Raw genomic sequence first — 26,916 nt, 5'->3', positions numbered from 1 at the left:
ATATTCTACTCTAATTTTTTGAACCTTACTCCTTTAGCAGAAGCATTTCATGGTTTCTATTTCCAGTTACTTGTTTATTCAGTCCCTTCTCAACTGGTTCCCCTTTGTTTTCTTTTCACCATATATTATGAAAAGAACTGCATCTCCTCTGTTTTTCTTCCATTAGCTCTGTTCTTCTTATAAGACAATCCAGAGCTTTCACACAGCCTCCTGGCAGAATTGTTCATATATTTATTTATTTTTAACATTTTTATTCCGTTTATAACCTAAGCGGATTACAATTTTCATAAATTACATTATCTTGAGGCACTTTTAGAAACTTCCCTCTCTGTCCCAAATGTGCCCACATTCTAAGCTAAAGTGCTAGTAAATAGAAAAAAATGACAAAATAATATATTTATGTATGATCATATCCAGCAAAAATTGAAAATAAAGAAACAAACCAGAAGGTAATAAAATTAAATAGAACTCAACAACAACAACAAAAAACCAGACTAAAATGAAATAAATAAATAAAGTCTGGTCAGTCTGAAGGCTGAGTGAAGGTGGAGGAACAAGGAAGAAAGACAAAGTTCATGCAGGTCTTCAGGACTCTCCAACATTGATGCAGGAAAGAGCCAAGATCACCAGGCAGGACCATGGACGCTCGGAAGGACATCAGCTGTACAACGGAAATGGGACCACCTCCATATAACTTCTTCCGATCGCTGCAGGGCCTCTCAGACTGGCCGCCGACTTCAAAATGATGGCTTAATCCTCAGTTAGATAGTCTTTCTTTTCAGTTCTCTAATGGCTATAGCATGACATTTCTCTCCTTTCTATGCTTTTGTTCCTGGTTTCATCCTACAGCATTAGTCTATTCAACGGGAGCCATCCTTTCTTTTCTTTTTCCAATTTATGAGTTTTTCCTCCTCATTTCCTGTTTTCTCAAGAGGAAGCAAATGGCTTTCTGGGATTTTTTCATCTGGCTCTTTTATATGTGCCATTTTTTCTATTTCCCTTTCTACTTTTCTCCTTGAGTCCTTCTGGCAGCTTCCTTGTATATACTTGGACTTGCCTGCCGTTCTTTGACCGTCTCCTTTTTTAGAGCCTACCTACTCATTGCTGTTCTTACCTTCTTACCCTTTCCTCTTTCGGAGGATGGGTTATATAACTCTTATTATTACTCTTTTCTTCACTTGCTCTGCCTGCTCTAATAAGACAATATATATTCCTTCTGAGCGGAGACCTTCCTATGGGTGTTTTATTTAGAGACCAACACTCCCTCCATCCCATTTCGTAAGCTAGGGAGTCCTGCATGTGAGAATACGCTGCCTGCTTGTCATGAGATAAAGCACAGTTAGTGTAACAGGTGTTATCTGGGGACAGCAGACAGATATTCTCAAATCCCACCCACCACCCCTGGTTGGCTTCTTTATTTGGACATAGAACTCACGTCCTTGCGAGCCAGCTTTGGGCAGGAAGGCACTCGTGCATGTGTGGTACGGGCAGTCTTAAAGCTTCTAAAGCTTAAAGTGACAGTATACTTTTACACTGTCCGTACCAGGCTCCATGGATGACATCACCCACATGTGAGAACATCTGCCTGGTAAGTAACTGTGCTGTTTTTATTATTCAGTGGTGAGAGTTGTTGGCCCCATTAAGATCCCATTGTAGCAGTGATAAGGCTATATGATGAGTATGGATAGTGGAGAATAGAAAAAACCAATTTACCATGGTCAGCTGAAATTTCCCTGGATATGCTCCCTGCCATTGTTGATTCTTGTACTTATTAAAGAATCAGATATGCTGTATAGTATTGCTTCTGACTTTAATTGGGGGTCATCAATAGCTATATGATCATAAATCCCATTAAAATTACAAATTCACATTCATGACAATATTATTTTGTGCAGGTTTAGAAGCTGACTCTAAAATCTAATTACCGTAAATAGAAATTTGACTTGTGGTTATTAGCATGGAAAAAAAGGATAACTCTGAATACTATGCACCACAGAAGGAAAAATAACATTTAAATTAAACAGTATTTTTCTTAGTTCAACAGCATGACATTTTTTCCATTCTCCACCCTCCTTTTCTGATTCTTATTTCCACCTGGAAGTGTCTCATTAAGCTCAGGCTTCATACTTGGAGTAAAACGTTCTTACAGATTCAGCGTGTTTAATTCCTTTTGCTTGCAAATAATTTATGGTAAATTATTGTTGGGGGAAAACAGGCCAGAATTTTCTTGATGGGATGCAGTCATTACAGCAGAATTAGGTTAACTTAAAATGAATATTTAGCTTACCGTAAGTTGTATTACTTATAAGTTATAGATAGAACGGTAGATGAAGTGCTAAGGGTGAGGGATTGAGAAAGAGAGAAAATAATTTGAAAAACGATGTTAAAAATGTAATACAATTCATGAAAATAAAAATATTGGAAGAAAGACTGAAGCATCTTAACAATACCATCAATGGTATTTTGTACCCATGAGTAAAAGAAACTAAAATTTACCTGGCTTTTCCATAACATCCTGCTTTGAACCAGAAAGCAGCATAAAAGTAACATTAATAGTAATGCACATTTTAATAGCATAAAGAATTGTGGTTGCTTTCAACAACTAACTTGCAATGTGGAAATATACAGTAAAAGAAAGTATCCTTTATTTGTGTGATATTGGTGGTAGTGTGTATGTGACATAATGCTGGATTCTGTCATATTTTTCAGAATGTGTTCAGAGCAACGTGTCAGCATCTAATGAGATCCAGCAAACCCAGCCTCAGGCATTGCACTACGCATTGGCCAATGCCCAACAGGTTCAGATTCACCAAATTGGAGAAGACGGACAAGTCCAAGTAGTATGTGCTCATGTCTACTTTAATTTATTTTCATAGTAGAAAGGCAAAACACAGTACCTTTCAGTTTCCAGTGTTCAGTTCCAGCATGTTATCTTCTCAAAAACAGTATTATTTATTCACAGGGTCTGCTTTTCGGTATTATTCTTATTAGAAAAGATAGATATTGCAAATAATTGGCAATATGATGTCATAAGTAGAACTTGGATAATCCATCCATGGTTAATTAGTAATCACTTTTATAGCTTATATTAATGTACATTATCCTCATTTATTTTCATACTCTATTATGAAGAACATAAGAACATAAGCAATGCCTCTGCTTGGTCAGACCTGAGGTCCATCGTGCCCAGCAGCCCGCTCATGCGGCGGCCCAACAGGTCCAGGATCTGTGCAGTGATCCTCTATTTATACCCTTCTATCCCCCTTTCCAGCAGGAAATTGTCCAATCCTTTCTTAAACTCCAATACTGTACTCTGCCCTATTACATCCTCTGGAAGCGCATTCCAGGTGTCCACCACACACTGTGTAAAGATGAACTTCCTATCATTTGTTTTGAATCTGTCCCCTTTCAGTTTTTCTGAATGCCCTCTTGTTCTTATATTTTTTGAAAGTTTGAAGAATCTGTCCCTCTCTACTCTCTCTATGCCCTTCATGATCTTGTAAGTCTCTATCATATCCCCTCTAAGTCTCCTCTTCTCCAGGGAAAAGAGACCCAGTTTCTTCAATCTCTCAGCGTATGAAAGGTTTTCCATCCCTTTTATCAGACGTGTCGCTCTCCTCTGAACCCTCTCGAGTAACGCCATATCCTTCTTAAGGTACAGCGACCAATATTGGACGCAGTATTCCAGATGCAGGCGCACCATCGCCCGATACAACGGCAGGATAACTTCTTTCTTCCTGGTTGTAATACCCTTCTTGATTATACCTAGCATTCTATTCGCACTCTTAGCGGCCGCTGCGCACTGTGTCGTCTGATTAATTGTCATGTCCACCGTCACCCCCAAGTCCCTTTCTTGGGTACTCTCGTTCACTAACATCCCTCCCATTGTATAGTTGTACCTCGGGTTTCTGCTTCCCAGATGCAATACTTTACATTTCTCAACGTTGAATTTCATCTGCCATCTCGTTGCCCATTCCCCTAGTTTGCTCAAGTCCCTTTGCAATTCTTCGCAGTCCTCTTTAGTCCAAGCTCCACTAAATAGTTTAGTGTCGTCCGCAAATTTTATTATCTCACACTTCGTCCCTGTTTCTAGATCATTTATGAATATATTAAATAGTAGCGGCCCGAGCACTGAGCCCTGCGGAACACCACTCGTGACCCTCCTCCAGTCCGAGTAGTGGCCCTTCACCCCTACCCTCTGTTTCCTACCCGCCAACCAATTTCTGCTCCATCTATGTACGTCTCCGTCCACCCCATGGTTCTTCAGTTTCTGGAGTAGACGCTCGTTGAGCCACCTTGCCAAAGGCTTTTTGGAAATCCAAGTATATGATGTCTATGGGGTCTCCTCTGTCCATCTGTTTGTTAATTCCTTCGAAGAAGTGCAATAAGTTAGTTAGGCACGATCTCCCCCTGCAGAAACCATGTTGGCTTGTTTTCAGAAGTTTGTTTCTTTCCAAATGTTCAACGATGTTTTCTTTTATCAGTGCTTCCGCCATTTTCCCCGGAAACGAAGTGAGACTCACCAGTCTGTAGTTTCCCGGGTCACCTCTTGATCCCTTTTTAAAGATGGGCGTGACGTTGGCTCTCTTCCAGTTCTCCAGAATTACTCCTGTTTTCAGGGATAGGTTACAAATTTGCTGCAGTAGTTCTGCTATCTCCTCCTTTAATTCTTTCAGAACCCTTGGATGGATTCCGTCCAGACCCGAGGATTTGTCAGTTTTTAGTTTTTCTATTTGCCTGCGTACATCTTCAAGGCTCACTTCCACGGATGTTAATTTTTCTGCTTGATTGCCATTGAAGAATTGCTCAGGTTCCGGTATGTTGGTTGTGTCTTCGTTCGTAAATACAGAAGAAAAGAACATGTTAAGTCTTTCCGCGACTTCTTTCTCCTCCTTCACTACACCCTTCCTGTCTCCGTCGTCCAGCGGTCCCACCTCCTCCCTAGCCGGCTGTTTCCCTTTAACGTATCTGAAGAATGGTTTGAAATTTTGTGCCTCCCTGGCTAGCCTCTCTTCATACTCTCTTTTGGCTTTTCGAACCACACGGTGACATTCTTTTTGATACTTCCTGTGCTCTTTCCAGTTCTCCTCAGTTTTGTTCTTTTTCCATTTCCTGAATGAATTTTTCTTAATGCCTATCGCTTCCTTCACTATTTTAGTGATCCATACCAGATCTTTTGTTCGACTCTTTTTGCACCCTTTTCTGAATCTGGGGATGTACAGATTTTGCGCCTCGCTCACCGTGTCCTTGAAAAGACCAGGCATGTTCTACCGTTTAATATCTACCTGAGTATGAAAGTAGCAAGCGTGATGAAACAAGTGTGTGCATGTTGTAACGTGTCTCAAAGTTACTCATGCACTTCTCAGTGCAAGTCTAACATTCCAAGAGAGAGGATGTCAGAAGAGTCCTCGTGCGAATCAAGTAAGAAACTGCTAAATTTGGAGCACTGTTCAGTGATAAAATTTCTCACAAAAGAATGGAAAAAGCCAAAGGAGATCCATGAACGCATGACTGTAGTTTATCGTGAGTCTGCCCCATCATCCTACAAAGTAAAATTTTGGAGCAAGCAGTTTAAGTGGGGTAGAGAGTCCCATTGAAGATGACCCTCACACTGGATGGCCTGTGGAAGCAACTTCCACAGAAATTTGCAAGAAAATCGAGGTTTTAATTTTGTCAGACAGACTAATTAAGGTTTCCTGAATAGCTGAGGAAATGGGCATCTTGGCAGGTACAGTTTGGAAAATAATTCATGAAAAGTTGGGCTTGTCGAAGGTTATTAGTGCAAGATGGGTTCCAATTATGCCAATACCATGTCAGAAAGCCACAAGGCTTCAGTGCTGTCAGAAGAACTTAAAGATAGAAACATAGAAACATGATGGCAGATAAAGGCCAAATGGCCCATCTAGTCTAACCATTATCTCTTTCTCTCCGAGAGATCCCACGTGCCTCTCCCAGGCCCTTTTGAATTCAGACACAGTCTCTGTCTCCACCACCTCTTCTGGGAGACTGTTCCATGCATCTGCCACCATTTCTGTAAAAAAGTATTTCCTTAGGTTACTCCAGAGCCTATCATCTCTTAACTTCATCCTATGCCCTCTCATTGCAGAGTTTCCTTTGGTATTTAAGTCTATCATATCTCCCCTCTCCCGCCTTTCCTCCAAAGGAAATAGATTGAGATCTTTAAATCTGTCCCCATACGCCTTATGATGAAGATCACATGCATTTTAGTAGCCTTCCTCTGGACCGACTCCTTCTTTTTTATATGGGATGGAGTCCGTAGAAGTCTGTCCACCTTTGGTTACACTGCTCCACACTGCCTCACTGCCAACTCCAGCCCCCCCCCCCCCCTCCCCAGTTCATCTTGCCACATACTGGACACAGACCATAGAAGTCCGTTCAGCATCGTTTTCACTTCCCTGATTTTGGGCTTCCATTTAAGCACCATTCCTGGCCTTCATAAATAAAGTTCCAGTTTTTGATCTGTTGAGTTTTCTGTCAGTACCATCCTCTTTCTATTTAGTGATCCTTTGTGTCTATCTCACACAGTTTTGAACTCCATCACTGTTTTTGCCTGCACTACCTCTGTAGGGAGGGCATTCCATGCATCCTTCACCCTCTCCATGAAAAAGTGTTTCCTGATGTTACTCCTAAGTCTACCACCCCACAACCTCATATTATGTCCTCTAGTTTTACTGCTTCCCCATCTCTGAAGTAGATTTTGTTTGTAGATTAATACACTTCAAGTATTTAAGCATCTGAATCATATCTCCTCTATCACTTCTTTTCTCCAGATCAAAGCTAGTGTCCTCATTGTAGCTGGATTAATTTTGATGGGTTGGCATGGGGCTTTAATGATAGCTTCCATAGTTGGAGAACAAGGCCAGAGCTGAGTTGACTTCTATGGTTTGTGTCCTTAAAATGGCAAGGACAAATCATGATCAAGTATGCATATATATAATATCACATCATACTTTATGCAATGAGTTTATATTGTCTGGCAGACTGGATGGTCCATGCAAGCCTTTATCTGCCATCATTTACTATGTTACTATGTTTGTACTTGGGATGCCTTTCAAGAGACGTTACATCTGGAGTTTCCTCTTTGTATGGCTTCTTCATTTAAAATTGATAGTGTCGTCAGGGCAAAAAAGAAGATAGTCTTGAGCTCCCAAAGTATTGGAAAGAGAGGCCTTGCTGAGAGTGCAGAAGAAGGGAGAGATGAGCAGAATGTAGAAGGCATTAGGGGAGATGCATAGTATAGAACCTATAATGGCAAGGAAAGCCCGGGAAATGCAACTGCAAGGGAGAATAGGAAAGAGGAGTAGAAGAATAATATGTTTGAGAAGGATGGAGATGTTCATTATCTCTAAATATAATAGGACAACAGTATGTATACAGTTATAGCAAAAGGGTGCTTTACTCTTTTTTAAATATTTATATTTAATGCCATGAACTTTAGAGTCAAGTGCATTTTTCTACAATAGCCAGAAGATACCCGAGCTCATATAATATTTATGGAATGATTAAAATAGGTAACTTCTGTAAATTGATACTGCACAATATCTGGAAATAATAAATAGTGTTTGACAAACTGAACTACCTGAAAGCAATTAGGGTACTGTGGGCAGTCTCTAATCTAAGGCATTTAGCAAGTTTTCAATAGTAGACATCACACCATCTTTCTACTGTGCCAACTCTGTACAGACATCATTTCATAGTTACCACTACTTGAAGAAATCAGAGTACAGCATTTGCAAATGTTGTCACATATTGCATTAGTGTATTGTATATCCTCTAAGACAGTGTTTCCCAACCCAGTCCCGGAGCACCTTCCCCTCCCCCCCCTAGCCAGTCAGGCCCCCAGGATATCCACAATGAATACGCATAAACTTGATCTGCGTACACTGCTTCCATTATATGCAAATTTCTTTCATGCACATTCACTGTGGACACCCCGAAAACTCGACCAGCAAGGGGGCACCCCAGGACCATGCTGAGAAACACTGCTCCAGGATAGTGGTTTTCAGTCCATTTCTCAGAAACAACCTGGCCAGTCGGGTTTTCAAGATATCCACAATGGATATGCAGAAGAGAGGCAGTGCATGCAAATCTATTTCATTCACATTCATTGTGGATATCCTGAAAACTTAGGTTTACCATATTTAAGTGTTTAAATCTTTATTGATTTTCAAACTTTGATAATGCAATACAATTGGTAAATCATAAATACTGCATAGAACGCACTAATGACTATGCAATTATTACATTAAACATTCATTTACTCCCATCCTCATCTTAATTATTAATACAATGATACATATGAAGTGATTACAATATTTTAACTCCTCAAAGTACATTTCCCTCCCCCCCACCCAACCACCCTCCATGGATGTGTAAAGAAATCTAATGAAAAAGAAAGAAACATGACCCTTACTGTAATGCAACAAAAGTAGTCAATGGACTCCATACATCATTAAAGGACTTGCTATTCCCCAAACGTTCCGCCATCATTCTTTCATACTTATATGTGGTACACACATTAACCCACCAAAAAGTGTAATTAATCCTGTCATGGTTCTTCCAATTATGTGTGATCAGTTGAACAGCTATTCCTGTCATGATCAGGAAAAGGCGACTTTTATACTTATCTAAAGTAGGCTTAACATGTAGTAACGCACCATAAATTACTGCTTCATAAGTTAAGGGAAAAGATGACTCAAGAATGAGATTTATTTGTCCCCAAATTGACTTCCAGAAACTAAGTATCAATGGACAAAAATATAACAGATGATCCAAAGTCCCTATATTAATATGACAATGCCAGCATCTATTAGATTTAGAATTATCTATTTTTTGTAATCAAACTGGGGTCCAAAAAATCCTATGTAATAAAAATAAATAAAGGGTGTCTTACTCTTAGTAGGTTAAGTAAGATGGGTCAAGGGATGGTACCTTCAGGGATGGTGAATAGACTTGTTGGATCAGGAACTGGTTGAATGGAATGGGCTGGGTCAGGTCAGGAACTTGTTGAGTAGAAGACAACAGAGGGTATTGGTCAATGGAGATCGCTCTGAGGCAAGGGATGTTACCAGTGGTGTGCCTCGAGGTTCTGTTCTTGGGCCTATTCTTTTTAACATTTTTATAAGCGATATTGCTGAAGGACTGTCAGGTAAGATTTGCTTCTTTGCAGATGATACCAAAATCTGCAATAGAGTAGACCCCCAGATGATGTGAATGCTTGAAGAATGGTCTGAAATTTGGCAGCTAAAATTTAATGCTAAGAAATGCAAGGTCATGTATTTGGGTTGCAAAAACCCGAAGGTACGGTACAGTTTAGGGGGTGAAGAACTTTTGTGCATGACAGAAGAGCGGGACTTGGGAGTGTTTGTATGTGATGATCTTAAGATGGCCAAACAGTTGAAAAGGTGATGGTGAAAGCAAGCACGATGCTAAGGTGCATAGAAAGAGGTACTGTATTTATTTAGTTAGTTAATTTTCTAGCCCGTCCTCTTCATGTGCCCAGAACAGGTTACAGTGATACATGCACAAAGTTTTTGAGGCATACAAATAGTGGTACATTCACAGTATGGATTAATGAGAGAAAGCCAACTTGGATTGGGTCAAAGGAAATCTTGCCTCATCAATCTACTGCATTTCTTTGAAGGGGTGAATAAATGTGGATAAAGGTGAGCCGATTGATATTGTGTATTTGGATTTTCGAACGGCATTTGACAAAGTACCTCATGAAAGACTTCTGAGGAAATTGGAAAGTCATGGGATAGGAGGTAATGTCCTATTATGGATTAAGAAGTGGTTGAAAGACAGAAAATAGAGAATAGGTTTAAATGGTCAATATTCTCAATGGAGAAGGTTAAATAGTGAGGTTCCTCAGAGGTCTGTGCTGGGACCACTGCTTTTTAACATATTTATCAATGATCTAGAGATGAGCATATCTAGTGAGATAATTAAAGTTGTTAAATCACAAGAGGATTGTGAGAAATAGCAAGAAGTCTGAGACTGGAAGACTAGGCATCAAAATGGCAAATGACATATAATGTGAACAATTGCAAAGTGATGAATGTGAGAAAAAGGAACCTGAAGTTCAAGTTCAAGTTTATTATTTGATAAATCGCCTATATAAAACATTCTAAGCGATGAACAATTTAAAAACAACTTATGGGGAAACAGACAATTTTAAAACAATTTTAAAACAACATTTTAGAAAACAAATATTAATAAGACACAAGTAAAAAGTCAGGATATTTATAAGGTTTCTTTATACATGTGGCTTAGTGACAAACATGATATAAAAGGGAAAAAAAGTTACAATTATCTCAGTCAGAAAAACATAAAGGGGGTAAAAACACAAGAAGGGGGGAAGAAAGTAAAAAAAAAAAAATAAAATTATTTTGTAAAAGTGTACATTGGCTTGATCGATTAATTAATAAAAGCATCATTAAATAAAAATGTTTTTAAAAGTTTTTTTAAAAGAGATGAGATCTTTTTCTTTTCTGATAAAGAGTGGCAGAGCGTTCCAGGTTTGAGGAGCTAAAACAGAAAACATTTCATTTCTCCTTGTACCCACAATTTTTAAAGACGGAACCGATAGTAGATCTTGAGATGACGATCGGAGAGATCGAGGTGAATGATGTGGAGTGATCATTCTAGATATGAACTGTGGTTCGTTAAATGATAGTACTTTGAATACCAAAAATGCTATTTTAAAAGTAATTCAATGGTTAATAGGCAGCCAATGGGACTTGATCAATAGCGGTGTAACGTGGTCATATTTTTTTGCTTTATGAATGAGTTTTATTGCAGTGTTTAGAATTATTTGAAGTCTCTTTTTTTCTTTTTGCGAACTATAGCTATGTGATTCAGGGTTCCACATTAGGAGTCACCACCTAGGAAAAGGATCTAGATGTCATCGTTGAGGATATGTTGAAACCTTCAGCTTAGTGTGCAGCGGCGGCAGCTAAGAAAACAAATAGAATGTTAGAAATTATCAGGAAAGCATTGGAAAACAAAGATGAAATTGTTATAAAGCCCTTATATCATTCTATGATAACGGCTACACCTCAAACACTGTGTGTAATTCTGGTCACCGTATCTCAAAAAAGATATAGCGGAATTGGAAAGTGTACAAAAAAGGGCAACAAAAATGATAAAAGGGATGGGACAACTTCCTTTATCAGGAAAGGTTAGGGCTCTTCAGTTTGGAGAAGAGACGGCTCAGGGATAATATGATAGAGGTCTACAAAATACTGAGTGGATTGGAAAGGTTAGATGTGAATCACTTTTTTACTCTTTCCAAAAATACTAGGACTAGGGAGCACGCAATGAAGCTACTAAATAGTAGATTTAAAACAAACCAGAGAAAATATTTCTTCACACAGTGTGTAATTAAACTCTGGAATTCGTTGCCGGAGAAAGTGGTGAAATCAGTTATCTTAGCAGAGTTTAAAAAAGATTTGGATAATTTCCTAAGGGAGAAGTCCATAGGCCATTCTTGAGATGGCGTTGGGGAAATCCACTACTTATTCCTAGGATAAGCAGCATAAAATCTGTTTTACTACTTGGGATCTTGCTAGGTATTTGGGTCCTGGGTTGGCCACTGTTGAAAACAGCACACAGGGCTTGATGGGATTTTCGGACTGTCCCAGTAGGGTAGTCCTAAGTTTTATGTTACATTATTTAATGTCTGAGCTCTGTCTTACTGTTTTTATAATACCAGTATTAGTCAACAAATTTAGGAATCAGGTAAATTGGTATGGGGCAGAAATAAGGGTGGAAGAGGAATTAACAGTTTGTTTATCAGTTTGCTTGCACATCTGGGACAGCACTGTTTTGGCAAAACATTTAATTTTCTGCAATTTTTGGAAGGGGAATAAGTGGTACTAAATCTTATGAAAACTTAACATAAGAACTATATTTATAGACTGCCTTTCCCAAAAAATGACCCAAAGCAGTATAAATCATGCCATAATATATGAGCTTACCCTGGCCTTTATTCTCACAGAGGAATAAATCAGACTGCATCATATAAAAAAAACAAAAAAATCAGTATTAATGAATACTCTGCCTCTCAAACTAATTCACCACATGTAATGTAGTTTCCTTACCTACTATCCCAATGTGCTCCCAGATGCTTCCAAAGGAACTCTCAAAGGGCTGATCCCTTTTGCTTTGCCCTTTTGGGACTAACTTGCCAGTGACAGGCTTCAGTTAAATATTAGGATGTAACCAGGGGCATAACTACAGGGTGTGCTTAAGAATCAGGCCCGCCCAGTCAACAACAACAGTATAGACCAGTGAAAAGAGAACTGGAGGCTGTGTCAACATCTGCACTATCTAGTGATCATCTATGTTAACCATGGGCCCAAGAAAAAAAAAAAGTCATTCTTGGCTAGTACAACTGGCTGCAATATTAGTATGTACATGTAGGGGAGTCCGTGACGACAGCGTGTTGACCGGATGTCGTTAGCTCAAGCTCCGCTCTTCCTCTTCAAAAATACCCCTAAACTCGTGCTTGTCAGCAAGTTACACACTGAAACATCGTTTTGTTCTTGTCGGGTTCTCTCCTACTTCTATTCAGGAGCCCCGTTGGAGTGCAGACTAGCTCCTTTCGGCAGGTATGCCGATAAAGTCCATGAGGCCCAGAAAGGAAAAGCCTGCAAAGCCTCTTAACATGGCGGTCTCCAGCCCGATATCCCCTACTCAGCCACACCACGATGCGGACATGCACGTTTCCGTCTGCCATCTGTCCAAGTTGCTGGACAAGAAGTTGTCCAAGCTACACACAGTTTTGGAGGAGGTGAAGGACAGTATAGCAGGCCATGCCGCATGGATCCAGTAGGCGGAGGAGCATATCTCAGCACATGAGGATCGGGCGGTAACAGCGGACAATCGCATAACCGCTCTGGAGACGCAACTTAAGCAGCTAGAAGACCAGGCTGAAGAGGCAGAAAACTGCAGCCGCCGAAACAACCTGAGGCTTATTGGACTGCCGGAAACTGTCCGTGAATCGGAGCTTGGAGACCTGATGGCCACGTGATTGCCCCAAACCCTCGTACTTACATCCTCCTTGGGCCCAGTGCAGGTGGAGCGAGTTCATCGCATTGGGGCCCCGTGTGCAGAGGGAGCCCGACCGCGACCGGTCATAGCCCGTTTCCTAAACTATGAAGTTAAAGCACGCATCTTAGAGGCTTACTGGCAAGTTCGATCTCTGGATTACCAGGGTACCAAGATATTGCTCTTCCAGGATTTTTCCATCAAGCTTTCAGAGCGGTGGCGGGCTCTGGCGCCCTACTGCACACAGCTTCATGCCAGGGGGATAAAATTCACTCTCCAGTATCCTGCTATAGTGCGCATCAATCACAACAACGGCACGGTCATGATGGACACTCCAGCAGAGCTCCGATCCTACCTGGAGGGGTTGCCGGCCCCTTGAGTGGCTAGTGATGCTGCAGGCCTGGCTGGGCCTGTAACTCAAGATCCAGGGAGGAAGCTGGTTCTCCTTCTACCACCAGTGACGTCGGGAACCTTTTCGACTTGTCTATAACCCCATAGAGTGTAAGGGCCCCGCACATATCTTGCTCATGGAGGACCCAAGGAGTCCTTGCCCCTGGGCCCTTCACTACCATCTGGCTACTCTATGCTTCCTGGATCCGATGCGAACCATCTTCTTTGTCCGGCTCTGTACCTGGAATGCAGCAGGTTGACTCTTTCTTCTTTTGGACTGGAGCCTGGCAGTGCGCCATGTTTGGGAATTACTCCCATCTCTATTGCTTCTGAAGAGTATCTACCTATCTTTTTGTGTGTGTGCTGGCGGCATGGATATCTTGCTGAACATTGTTTTCTTGGGGGGAGGGGCTCGGGGTATATGTTCTGTTTTGGTTTTCAGGGAAGTTTGAGCGCTGGGTGGATGGATCATGTACGGGGGGGAGGTTGGGATGGGCAGGGGTGGGGGGGAGTGAGTCGGGTGGGGTATGTATGGGATCGTATGAATGGAGACTCGAGAGCACAGGCTTCTGAATCGATGGCCAGATCATTTTTGGCGGGCTGCTACACGGCTGTCTTTTGGGGATCGGTGAGTGGATCCTTTTTGCACTTCTGGAGGGGGGGGGCCTAGCTTGGGGGCCTTTTTTCCCTTTACTCTATGGAAGATCTTTCCTACACATGCTGTTACAAGACAGGTAGATTATGGTTCATTTGAAATTCTCCACCCTCAAAGTGGATGGGATCCATTCCCCGATCAAAAGGAAGAAAATATTTTCTTAGTTTCGTAAGGAGCATATTGACATTGCCTTCATACAGGAGACACACCTTACGACAGTGGAATATGAGAAACTCTGGAGAGATTGGGTGGGTGAGGTGTATTATTCTTAGTGGAATATGAGAAACTCTGGAGAGATTGGGTGGGTGAGGTGTATTATTCTTCTTATAGTAGTCACTATTTTGGTCCATAAACAACTTCCGTTTCAAATGCATAAAGTTATCCAGGATTGGGAGGGCCGATATGTCATGGTGCTAGGGGAGCTTTGGGGAAATAATTTCTTGCTTTGTAATGTATATGACCCTAATATTTACAATCATCGCTTCTTTTCAGGAGTGATGTCTCGGCTGGCACAGTACCCGGGCTACCAACTCCTCCTGGGAGGGGACTTTAATATCACGGTGGATCCCATTCAAGATTACGCTCCCACAAAGCGCTTCCCTAAGGATCACATGGGTAAAGGGGTTAACTTTCTGACCACGCAGCTTGGGCTTCTGGATATCTGGCGCTTGCTCCATCCCACGGAACACACCTATTCCTTCTATTCTAACCCTCATAATCTCTACACACGCCTTGATTATTTCTTGCTGTCCCCATCTCTATTACCTATAGTAGCTGCAGCAGAGATTCTGGAAGTTCCCCTATCTGATCACTCCCCTGTGGTACTTTCGCTTCAAATTGCCGCTGATCTCTCCGACCGGACTTGGCGTTTCCCGGGATACCTCTGTAAAGACCTCTGTAAAGACGGTTGTAGGTGAACCTGGTGGTGGGGATGCAGGTTATACAAGGTGGCTGGATACACAAGGTGGCAGTGGGGGAGATGCAAGTTGTACAAAGTGGTAGGGTACAACAAGATGATAGGTTATACGGGTAGGAGACACAAATGGGCACAAGTACAAGATGTCTGGGGCGAAAGAAATTACACCAAATTATAGAGTTACTGTGTAAGATCCGAGAAAGTTTCTGGTGTCGTGGCTCAGTTGCTTCGCAGAGGTGCACGCTAAGGACTCTTTTAAGGGTTCCATGACTGAAGGGCAAGGAGGGGGTGGAGTATGCTCCCACACCCAAGAGTACTCAGCCGCTCAGTTCTGGTTGGGCCGCAGGGGCCATTGGGAGGCAGAGCTCGTCTCCCACGCCTGCTCTGACTCCTTCCCTTGCGGTCAGACTGCAAGAGGTTGGCTGGGGCAGTTTCCAATCAGCAATGGGGCTGCCCAGAAGAGGGTTTAGTTTCCGCCGCAAGGGCTATTGGGAAGTGGAGCTTGTCTCTCACACCTGCTCCAACTTCTTCCCTTGCGGTCAGGCTGCAAGAGGACACAATTAGCTTGTTAATTAAATTGCACACATAAATTAGGAGTGCCATATATGGAATTTGGCCTCATGTGCAAAGGACTGTATGAAGAATCCCTTCTCAGCTCCTGATCTGCTGAGCCATCTGGCTTTGTCATCTAATAACATATTTTTTTGCTTAGCCTTTTTGGCATAAGAAGCCTTCTCTTCTGCAGGTTGTTGACATGAGATTATTTCAAACTGCACTATGGATATTTGCCTGATTAATTTTGCTAATGAGAGAAAATATTCTGAAATTGTTTTGCACAAATCTTTGCATGTATGATTTTTTTTCCTGCAATAAATGTCATTCTTGGTCAAAAGATATACTGTTTCAAAATTATGCAGGATGTTTGGATTTTTGTGCTGTTTTTTGTTTGATTTTGCCTGATCTAAAGATTTGACCCTAAATATTTGAAAAAGATGAGCTTAGTGGCACCACACGTATATTTGTTATGGTGGTTATATGGTTTATAGGGGTATATTCTCAAATATTCGTGGTAAAATCCGACAGGCCGCTGTCGCAGCCCTTATAGTAACAATTTCAAAAAGGCAAGTCATTCTTAAAAAACTGCACTTGCAAATGAGGTTGTCAGAGGGTCACTAAATCTGCAAGTGCCGATCACTGGTAATAGCAATCAGTAAATGCACAGAATAAACGTACAAATAAATAAAGACCCCCAAATCAAAGATGGGCAGGAGGGATACGCACTCCCTCCTGCCACTGCTATCAAGCAATCCCCCTCCCTTCTGACATCCCCCAGACAGTAGAAGGGATGCCCATTTCCTCCTGCTGCTGCCATAAAGCAAACTCCCCACCATTTCCCCCCCTCCGGCAGCAGGAGAGATGCTCACTCCTTCACGCCTTCAAGCAACCTCCCTCCGACACTTCCCTGGCAGTGGGCGAGATGCCCACTCCCTCCTGCCGTGAACCAACTGCCCCCTGGCAACAGGAGGGATGCCCACTCCCTCCCGCTGCCCCCCCTTACCTTGTTTACGAAGATTGTCTGGAGGCATGCCTCCTACCTTAAGCCAAGAGGCCCGCCTCTTCAAAATGGTGGGTCTTCCCCTCTACGGTGCATCCTGGAATGTGCTGGGGAGGGGCCTAATTGTTCTGGGTTGCTTAAGGCCCTTCTGGTCCAATCAGGGCCTTAGGCCCTTCCCCAGATGTGCTGGGGAGGAGCCTAAGTCTCTGATTGGTGCAGATGTATAAGGCCCCTCCTATAGGAGGGGGCCTTAAGCAACCTGGGCCAGTCAGAACCTTAGGTCCCTCCCCGTACATACCAAATTGCACTGGGTGGGCAAGGCCCGCCATTTTGAAAAGGTAGGCCTGTTGGCCAGAGGTAGGAGGCATCCTTCCGGCCTGCCTTTGTAAACAAAGTAAGGGGGGGAGGCGGTGGGGCAAGGGGGGGTCATTGGGGGTGCGGCAACAGGAGGAAGTAGGCAACCCTTCTGCTGCTGGCGGGGTGTTGGAGGTTGTTTGACAGCAGGAGAGAGGGAGTATCTCTCCCACTGCTGGGGGGGCTGCTTGGTGGCGGGAGGGAGTAGGCATCCTTTTTGCTGCCAGGGGGCGGAGGGTCGGGTGGGGTTGCTTCACAGTGGGAGGGAGTGGGCATCCCTTCTGCTGCCGGTGGGGGGCGGAGCGGTGTTACTCGATGGTGGCAAAATTTCCTGGCAGGTCAGAGTTGTCATGCCTTACTTTCCTGTCAATGTCTGAGACAATCAGCGCTCAGGCACTGACTAAAAAGTGAGGCTAAAACAGCTCAGACCTGCCAGAAAATTTTGCTTGCAAATGCTGAACAGCTCGGTGATAATAGAGAATCGCCTGTAGTGCTTGTTTTAAATATTAATGACCTCGTTGTAATACATTTGCATGGCAGTGGCTCAGAAAAGACCACAGTAAGCTGTTTTGATAATCCACCACTAAAATACATGAACACTAAAACTGGCTGGAATCGGTTTAGCGACCATGTTAAAGTTTTGAGAATCTTCCCCTTACTGTCCTTTGGCCAATCAAATTCCTTAATATCAAGTTTCAGTTTTTACAGCTGTGTTCTGAAATGATGGGAATGCGTTTATTGCATTAAATGAAAATATGTGAGAGAATTTATCACCCTAGCGCTTAAATTTAAGGTAATTGGTTTTGTTTTCTTCTGATGCTTCTTGTTTTTGTTTTATTGCTGTGGATTCCGCAGGGTCATCTTCACATAGCTCAGGTGCCTCAAGGAGAGCAGGTGCAGATTACTCAGGACAGTGAGGTGAGTGAACATGTTATCACTGGGAAAGTGGACAGAGGGGGTTGAAAGTACAGTGGTGCCTCGCATAACGGACGCCTCGCACAGCGAACGCTGCGCACAACGAACTTTATGTCTTGATCCGTACAACGAACTTCGTTTCACACAACGAAGTCGCCCGAGCTGCATCCTTCCGCGCAGGCACTGCGCTTAACTGCCCTCTCTCCGCCTGGTTCCCTCTTGCCCCCCCCGACTCCCCGACACGATCGGGGCAAGAGGGAGCTCAAGCCCTCTTGCCCCCCCGACTCCCCGACACGATCGGGGCAAGAGGGAGCTCAAGCCCTCTTGCCCCCCCGACTCCCCGACACGATCGGGGCAAAAGGGAGCTCAAGCCCTCTTGCCCCCCCGACTCCCCGACACGATCGGGGCAAAAGGGAGCCCAAGCCCTCTTGCCCCGCCGATTCCCCGACACGATCGGGGCAAAAGGGAGCCCAAGCCCTCTTGCCCCGCCGATTCCCCAACTCCCCGACAATATCGGGCCAGGAGGGAGCCCAAGTCCTCCTGGCCACGGCGACCCCCTAACCCCACCCTGCACTACATTACGGGCAGGAGGGATCCCAGGCCCTCCTGCCCTCGACGCAAACCCCCCCTCCCCCCAACGACCGCCCCCCCCAAGAACCTCCGACCGCCCCCCCAGCCGACCCGCGACCCCCCTGGCCGACCCCCACGACACCCCCAACCCCCTTCCCCGTACCTTTCTGTAGTTGGCCGGACAGACGGGAGCCAAACCCGCCTGTCCGGCAGGCAGCCATCGACGGAATGAGGCCGGATTGGCCCATCCGTCCCAAAGCTCCGCCTACTGGTGGGGCCTAAGGCGCCTGGGCCAATCAGAATAGGCCCGGGAGCCTTAGGTCCCTCCTGGGGGCGGGGCCTGAGGCACATGGGCCCGACCATGTGCCTCAGGCCCTGCCCCCAGGAGGGACCTAAGGCTCCCGGGCCTATTCTGATTGGCCCAGGCGCCTTAGGCCCCACCAGTAGGCGGAGCTTTGGGACGGATGGGCCAATCCGGCCTCATTCCGTCGATGGCTGCCTGCCGGACAGGCGGGTTTGGCTCCCGTCTGTCCGGCCAACTACAGAAAGGTACGGGGAAGGGGGTTGGGGGTGTCGTGGGGGTCGGCCAGGGGGGTCGCGGGTCGGCTGGGGGTCGGTCGGAGGTTCTTGGGGGGGGGGCGGTCGTTGGGGGGAGGGGGGGTTTGCGTCGAGGGCAGGAGGGCCTGGGATCCCTCCTGCCCGTAATGTAGTGCAGGGTGGGGTTAGGGGGTCGCCGTGGCCAGGAGGACTTGGGCTCCCTCCTGGCCCGATATTGTCGGGGAGTTGGGGAATCGGCGGGGCAAGAGGGCTTGGGCTCCCTTTAGCCCCGATCGTGTCGGGGAGTCGGGGGGGCAAGAGGGCTTGAGCTCCCTTTTGCCCCGATCGGGTCGGGGAGTCGGGGGGGCAAGAGGGCTTGAGCTCCCTCTTGCCCCGATCGTGTCGGGGAGTCGGGGGGGCAAGAGGGCTTGAGCTCCCTCTTGCCCCGATCGTGTCGGGGGTGCCAGGGACTACACGGAGTCACCCACCGTACCACCCGATTCGGGTAAGCGCAGGTATCGGTGGGTGGCTTATTTGCGGGGGGGTGCCTTATTTTACATTTTTTTCTAAAAAGGGGGGGCTGTCTTATTTGATGGCCCTGCCTTATCATCGGGGAAACACGGTAGAAAAAAAAAAAAAATGAACAGTTAAGTCCCAGTTTTTGCCGCTGAGACTCTGCCCTCTCACTGTAAAATTAGACTCTACTTAGTCTGTCTTTAAATTTAAAAAATGTGTGTTGTTTTAAAAAACAATTATGTTTTTAGATGTATCTAAATAAAAATAATAACCAAAAATTTATCTTTTTTTATGTCATCTTAGCATATTTTATGCTACAGAACGAATTATTTTTTTTAACATGTATTGTTATGGGAAAACGCGTTTCACACAACGAACGTTTCACATAACAAACTTGCTCCTGGAACGGATTAAGTTCGTTGTGTGAGGCACCACTGTATATACTTTGACAGATCTGTTAAACCCAGCATGGCCTGTGAACACAAATACAATCTGAATAATTAGAAAACAAGAGAGTTCAATCTGTATAATTCCCCCAAATGTCCTTTTCTAGAATACTCTGTATCCTTGTTTATTGAGTATTTTATCTTGATTGACTCTCCTCTATTGTTAGAGCGGTGTCTTTTCATGCTGTATGAACTAATTTTTATGATCCCACAGTTTCTTCCCTCCTCAGTTGAACTAGGACTGGGATGTAATTCATTGAGCCTTCATTTGCATTTATTCATGTCCCCACCCTTCCCTACCTTGCAAATCCCAGTTGAGCTAGGAAGCATAAGATGTGATATGAGGATTGATATACAAATCTATAAGGCAATAGAGACTTGTTTTTCTAAGGTTAAATTCCAAAGTCAAGCATATACAACCTTAGATAAAGATATTATTTATCCCATTTAGGACCTCAGCGGTGCAAGCTGTGAGGAAGTTTCATTCACAGACTTGTTAGCACAAAAGTCTTCATCGGTCTCAATTTTTTATGTATTTTTTCTATATATAAATTTTTTATTTAAATACTTCATTTAATAAATAAGTTTTGAAAAAAGTACTCATCTCTTTTAGAGAAGCATAGCAGGGGCTCTTCACCAACATAGGCTATGTTTCGCCCAGGGGGCTTTATCAAGGTATTTTCCCCTGACAAAAAGAAGAGAGATTTACCATAAATAACTTCAATCATGCCATTATTCTTTATATTTTTTTAACTAACTCATACAGACATAACTTCAAGCCCATATCAGTAGTCAAAAGAAATTTTTAAAACCACTCAAAAATATCTTAGCGCATACCTTTATTATGCCAGTTCCATGAATACTGCCGAGAGTGTTTATAGCAGAAACATGGCGGCGGCGTTCTTTTATCTGTAGTGTAAATGTAATGATCTCATATGTGCGTACCCTATCAGAATCGAAAGGGAGCATGGAGGCATTTAAACCAATGTCATCCATTCCACTTCGGTATTCAGACCATTTGGTTTAACTGTATTTAATGAAAAAATCATTTTTTGTTCCTTAAAGTTTAAACGTTCTACATGGTTTCCACCCTCCCACTCTATCTAAATACAATCAATTATCCTCCATTTTAAATCACTAATTTTATGCCTCATGGTCTGCCAGTCTTGAACAAGTGGCGCTTCTACACTTCCGGTATTGATTTTAGACTTGTGTTCCGTCAGTCTAACCATAATTTTTCTACTAGTTCTGCCTATATAGACCAGATCACATGGGCATTGTATCGCATATATAACATGAGTGCTGTTACATGAGGTGTTTATCCTTGATTTAAAGATCCTCTTGGTACCTGGATGAGTCCACTCAGGGCTCACGATCGCTTGCGAGCAACCAATGGCATTGTCCACAGATTTCCTGGGTACATATTTGTTCAGTAGATATAGCTTCATCTTTTTCCTCAAATTTTTGCAAAGCCAAAAATTCTCCAATAGTCCGTCCTCTCTTAAAAGAAACTGTTGTTGAAAACATGAATGAAGTTTTAGCACTGACCAATGGGACTTAATAGTTTGAAAAAACCTGCTACTTAAATCATTATAGGGAAGCACACAGATCAAATTCTCATCTACTTCACTGGTTTTACTTTCTTGAATCAATAAAGATCTTTGAGCATATTTTGCTCGAAGATATGCTTTCCTAATAGATTTTTTTGGATAGTGCCTTTCTCGAAATCTCTGAGTCATAGTTCTCGATTGTTTTTCAAACTCTTCTCGATCAGAACATATCCGTCTTATTCATAGGAACTGACTCACTGGTATATTATATTTCAGAAAATATGGATGGTAACTCAGAAAATGTAAGAAATTGTTCCGTTCAACTTCTTTCCTATACAGAGTGGTTTTGATAGACTGATCTTTAATTATCATTAGATCCAGGTATGCAACCTTATTAGGATGTAACGTCATAGTAAAGGTGAGGTGCGGATCCAGAGTATTAATCCATGTAAGAAAGTTTTCTAGTTCTGCATATGATACACCCCCAAAAAACAATATGTCGTCCAAATAGCGTTTCCATAGCTTTACATTATGAAATATTGGTGCCGGATATATGTAGTCTGCTTCGAATTTAGAGACATATAAATTAGCCACTGAGGGGGCTAAAGTCACCCCCATCGTGACTCCTTGAGTCTGATAATAGAAATTACCTCGATACCAAAAATAGTTGGATCTAACCATCAGGGTAGCTAGTTTCATGAGCCAGTCTTTTTTAAAACGGCCCAAGTCCATATTCCCTAAGGTTTCTTCCACAATCTGCAATGCAGCACATTGAGGTATTTGTGTGTATAATGAGGTAATATCTAAAGTTACTAAATAAGTAATTTCAGAGCGATTATTCACTATCTCTAAACATCTTAGCAGATGGGCTGAATCTTTCAAATAGGAAGGAGCTTTCTTTACCTCAGATTTCAAGAAATACTCTATAAATTTCAACAGCGGTTCTAAAACCGAATTTCTGGTAGAAACGATAGGGCGCCCTGGAGGATTCTTGAGATTTTTATGAATCTTTGGAAGTAGATATATTTTTGGAGTAGAAGGATAAGGTTCCATTAGGAATTGAGCCTCTTTCTTGGTAATCATTTTCCTTTTTGAACCTTCCTCTACTATCTCCTTTATCTCCGATTTCAGTTGCATAACATGATCTCCATCAACTCTAGAGTATGCAGCAGTATCGACTAGTTGTCTCAAAACCTCTTTATGATAGTCAGAGCGATCCCAGATAGTAATAGCCCCACCTTTATCTGCCCTAACTACCAATATATCAAATAACTGCCAAGACTGCCAGTGGGGGGTTGGTAGTGTCTGTTCAGGGAGAGAGAGGGAGTGCTGTCTTTTCTTGTAGGGGGACATGCTGATGGAGGGAGAAAATATCCCAGTTTGGGGTGGTTGTTTTTTGTTTGTTTGTTTGTTTTTTTTTTGGGGGGGGGGTTTGGTGGAAGCCACTAGTTCAATGGTCTCAAACTCGCAGCCTGGATGCCACATGCAGCCCACCAGGTACTATTTTGAGGCCCTCGGTTTGTTTATCATAATCACAAAAGTAAAATAAAAGTTTCTTGATCATATGTCTCTTTAGCTATAAATTACAATATTATTATTAAGACTTAGCCAAAAGGAAAGATTTATAAACTATAAAGTTTTACTTCTGCAAAATTGTCATTATTCCAGGACAAGCAGGCAGCATATTCTCAACATATGGGTGACGTCATCCACGGAGCCCCGATGTGGACAGTTTCACAAGCAGACTTGCTTGAAGAACTTTAAGAAAGTTCGCAACTGCCGAACCGTGCATGTGCAAGTGCCTTCCCGCCTGACGTAGGGTGTCTCCTCAGTTATAAGTTTTCCGCAGAGCTGAGAAGCACTCGTTTCAAGGCTCTGCACGAGAGTTAGTTCTACTCATACCTTCTCTCACCGTGTCTCGTGTATTTTCTTTACAGGGTCGCTGTGTTATCTGCATGTTTGATTTAAAAAAAAAAAAAGTTTTGTTTGTTTTGTAGATCATGTCATGGCGGGGCCTACTCTGCGGCCTCAGCCTGCGGGCTTTGATTTAGCTGCGGCTGTGTTTCATTCCATGTCCCAGCCAGTCACAGGGTTCAAGAAGTGTAGCCGGTCTCCATCACTGACCCACATAAGTGGTGTGCACAGTGTTTAGGACCGGATCATCGTCCGGAGTCATGTGCCCGCCGTGCTACACTTCAAAATCGAGCCCTTAAACGTCGTCAAGTTCAGATTGAGAAAATCTTCGGGGGAATGGATCTGTCTTTAACTGAAATCTCAACCCCGATTCTGGCCCTGACCTCGATTCCATCAAAGTCTTCTATAGGGCCAAAACCTTCGACCTCGCTCAAACCTTCCTCCATGGGAAAGTCTTCGTCTTCGGGAAAATCAGCTAAATCTTCTGAGGCACCGTTATCCTCAGTGTCTCCATCAGGTAAGATAGCTAAACCAACTCCTCCGGACATGAACCGGTGGGTCCGAGGCTACCCAGGAAACGTGTCTCAAAATCAAGGCAACACACTTCCTTGAGGTTGTCTTCCTCAGAGTCCATAGCCATACCAATTGTACTAGATCCAGTGGTTTCAGTGCCGGCTTTGCAGAATATGTTGGAAGCTATTCTGCATCAGAAGTTTGGTAACATGCTTGCCAAATTGACTCCTGCCTTGACCCTGCTTCCTGCAGTCCAGCCTGAGCACTCAGCAGTATTACAAGGAGTTGAGTCCTTGAGATCATTCTACACACTCTAAACAAGAAGTTGAGTCCTTAAGAGTGCATCAAGATACCTCTACACAAGGAGCTGAGTTCTTTTCAGTCTCGATGTCATTCTCTGACTTCCAGTCCTACCTCTACACATAAGGCACAGGACGAGGACTCCTCGACATTCATCTTCGATGCTGGATCCGACCCAATCACGGCACTGTGATTTGAGGCATAGTTCTTCCCCACATCATTTGTTGAGGCATTCATCGAGGTCCAGGTCTTCTTCTCGAGACAGACCTCGTTTATCAAAGCATCAAGACTCTTCGAGACCACCAACTCCTTTGTCGAGGAGATCTGTTGTGGAGCCTCACCATTCCTGTCAGTCGAGTTCTTCTCCTGCGAGGTTTTCTTCACCAGCTGGTTCTTCAAAACGACAACGTTATGCTTCATCGACTCATTCCAGAAGTGGGCGTTCATCTTCATCTTTGCCTATAGATTCAGATCTCAGGTATCAATACTCCAAAGAGGCTTCACCTTCGTTCTCTGCTGTGAAATGTACCTCGAGGAGTTCTCATTTACCTCCTCCTCAACGAGGTCATACCTCTTCAGATCTGGTGTCCTTTACAAAATTTCTATGCCAAATGAGTAAAAATCTTAACATCACTTTGCAATCTGACTCAAAATACTCTAAGGAGTATTTGGAAGAAATGGGTATGTCTCATCCTCCTAGGGATTCTCTTAAATTACCCATGAATGGCATTCTTTCTCAAACTTTCAAAAGAAATCTTGATACACCATACTCCGTTCCCGCTCTGCCAGCAAAGATGGAATCTTGATTTAAGATGGTCCATTGTAAGGGATTTGAGAAGTCTCAATTATCACATCAATCTCTTCTCGTGGAGTCTTTTTAAAAAGAATTAATCCTGCCAAAGTTTATGCCACAGTCCCTCCTGGCCGAGAGGGCAGGACCATGGACAAGTTTGGTCGTTGGCTGTATCAAAATTCGTTGATGACAAATCGAATTTTGAACTATAACTTTGTCTTTACTTCTTATCTGAAGCATTTAGTCAACGCCATGCCTGATTTTTCCAGGTATCTTTCTCAACCTCGACTTCCAGAGTTTCAACACATGCATCACACTCTGGCTCAACTTTGCATGCATATGGTTCAAGCTGCATATGATGCATTTGAAATGTTCTCTAGAGTCACTGCATTCTTGGTGGTGATGTGCCATCTTGCCTGGGTCTGCACCGTTGATATGGACCCAAATCTACAAGATCAGCTGGCCAACATCCTGTGCCAGGGCAATGAGTTTGATGATTCTATTGAGGCAGCTCCAAAGCACTTATCTGAGCATGAGAAGTTGTTTGCTTCCATAATCAGGCCAAAGCCAAAGCCTTCCACCACTAAGGGATATAGGCCTCCTCCATCTTACCAGAGGCATTATCCTCAAAAGTCAGCACCTTATTCAAGGCCACCTCCTAAGAAACAGCAGCAGCAACAGCAATGGCAGCATAAACCTCAGACCCAATGCCTCTCAGTCTTTTTGACCATCTAACACAGAGCATAACCTCAATCGTTCTGCCTCTGGCCTCTCCTCTCCGTATTGGTGGTTATCTCCATCATTTTTACCAACGATGGAAACTAATTACATCCGACCTCTGGGTCCTCACAATAATCAGGGAAGGTTACTCTCTTCACTTCATCCAGGTTCTACCAGATCTTCCTCCAAGAGAGTATCCTTCCAATCCGTCACAAACCACCCTTCTTCTTCAGGAAGCTCAAGCTCTGCTTTGTCTCCTTGCCATTGAGGAAGTTCCTCTGGAACAGCAGAGCATGGGATTTTATTCCCGTTACTTCCTTGTCTCAAAGAAGACAGGGGATCTGCGACCTATTTTGGATCTCAGAGCTCTCAACAAATTTCTTGTCAAAGAAAAACTGTGGATGCTGTCTCTAGCATCCTTGTATCCCCTTCTAGATCACAACGATTGAGATCCAGAGAGCATAACCAAAGAGGCTTATACTCATATTCCCATTCATCCAGCTTCTTGCAAATTTCTCAGATTTTGGGTGGGAAATCATCATTTTCAATACAGAATGCTACCCTTCAGCCTGGTATCATCTCCCAGAGTGTTCACCAAGTGCCTAGTAGTAGTAGCAGCAGCTCTGCACAACTATGGTCTTCCCGTATCTAGACGACTGGCTCATCAAAGATGCAACATCTCGGGGTTATTGTAGCGATCCAACAGATTATTTGGTTCCTCCAAAGTTTGGTGTTCAAAATAAACTTTCCAAAATCCCAGTTATAGCCCTCTCATAGTCTACAGTTCATTGGAGCTGTACTGGACACAGGCAACTCAGAGCATTTCTTCCTCAACAACGTCAGGATGCTCTCATTCAACTTTGTCAAAAAGTTTCATCCCTAACTTCACTCTCAGCAAGACACATGATGGTTCTCCTAGGTCACATGGCCTCTACAGTTCACGTGACTCCTTTTGCCAGACTTTACCTCAGAATCACTCAGTGGACCCTGGCATCTCAGTGGGCATAAGCTTCCGATCCACTCTCAGCACTGTGACTCCTTCGTTGAGACAGTCTCTCCACTCGTGGATGCTCTCTTCCAATCTCTCCAGAGGTTTACTGTTTCAAATGCCCCCTCATCAGAAGGTCCTCACGACAGATTCCTCAACCTTCATTTGGGGGGCTCATCTCGATGGTCTCCTTACTCAAGGGCATTGGTCCAG

The 26,916-nt window shown here is 43.5% G+C and overlaps 1 protein-coding gene across 3 annotated transcripts in view; it reads left to right on the top strand.

Moving 5' to 3' along the window:
* The window catches only part of BANP (BTG3 associated nuclear protein), a 607,582-nt gene that overhangs the window by 355,431 nt on the left and 225,235 nt on the right, over nt 1-26,916 (top strand). For 2 of the 3 annotated variants that reach the window (XM_033941785.1, XM_033941783.1), the window contains 2 exons: nt 2,710-2,840; nt 17,788-17,859. In XM_033941785.1, the coding sequence (XP_033797676.1) occupies nt 2,710-2,840; nt 17,788-17,859 (203 nt within the window). The remainder of the gene's footprint in view (nt 1-2,709; nt 2,841-17,787; nt 17,860-26,916) is intronic. The other variant, XM_033941784.1, reaches the window with a different exon arrangement.

The sequence above is a fragment of the Geotrypetes seraphini genome, chromosome 4 (assembly GCF_902459505.1).
Source record: "Geotrypetes seraphini chromosome 4, aGeoSer1.1, whole genome shotgun sequence".
Taxonomy (NCBI): Eukaryota; Metazoa; Chordata; class Amphibia; order Gymnophiona; family Dermophiidae; genus Geotrypetes; species Geotrypetes seraphini.
Note: the sequence above shows the minus strand (reverse complement) of the source record. Positions and strands in the feature narration are given on the sequence as shown.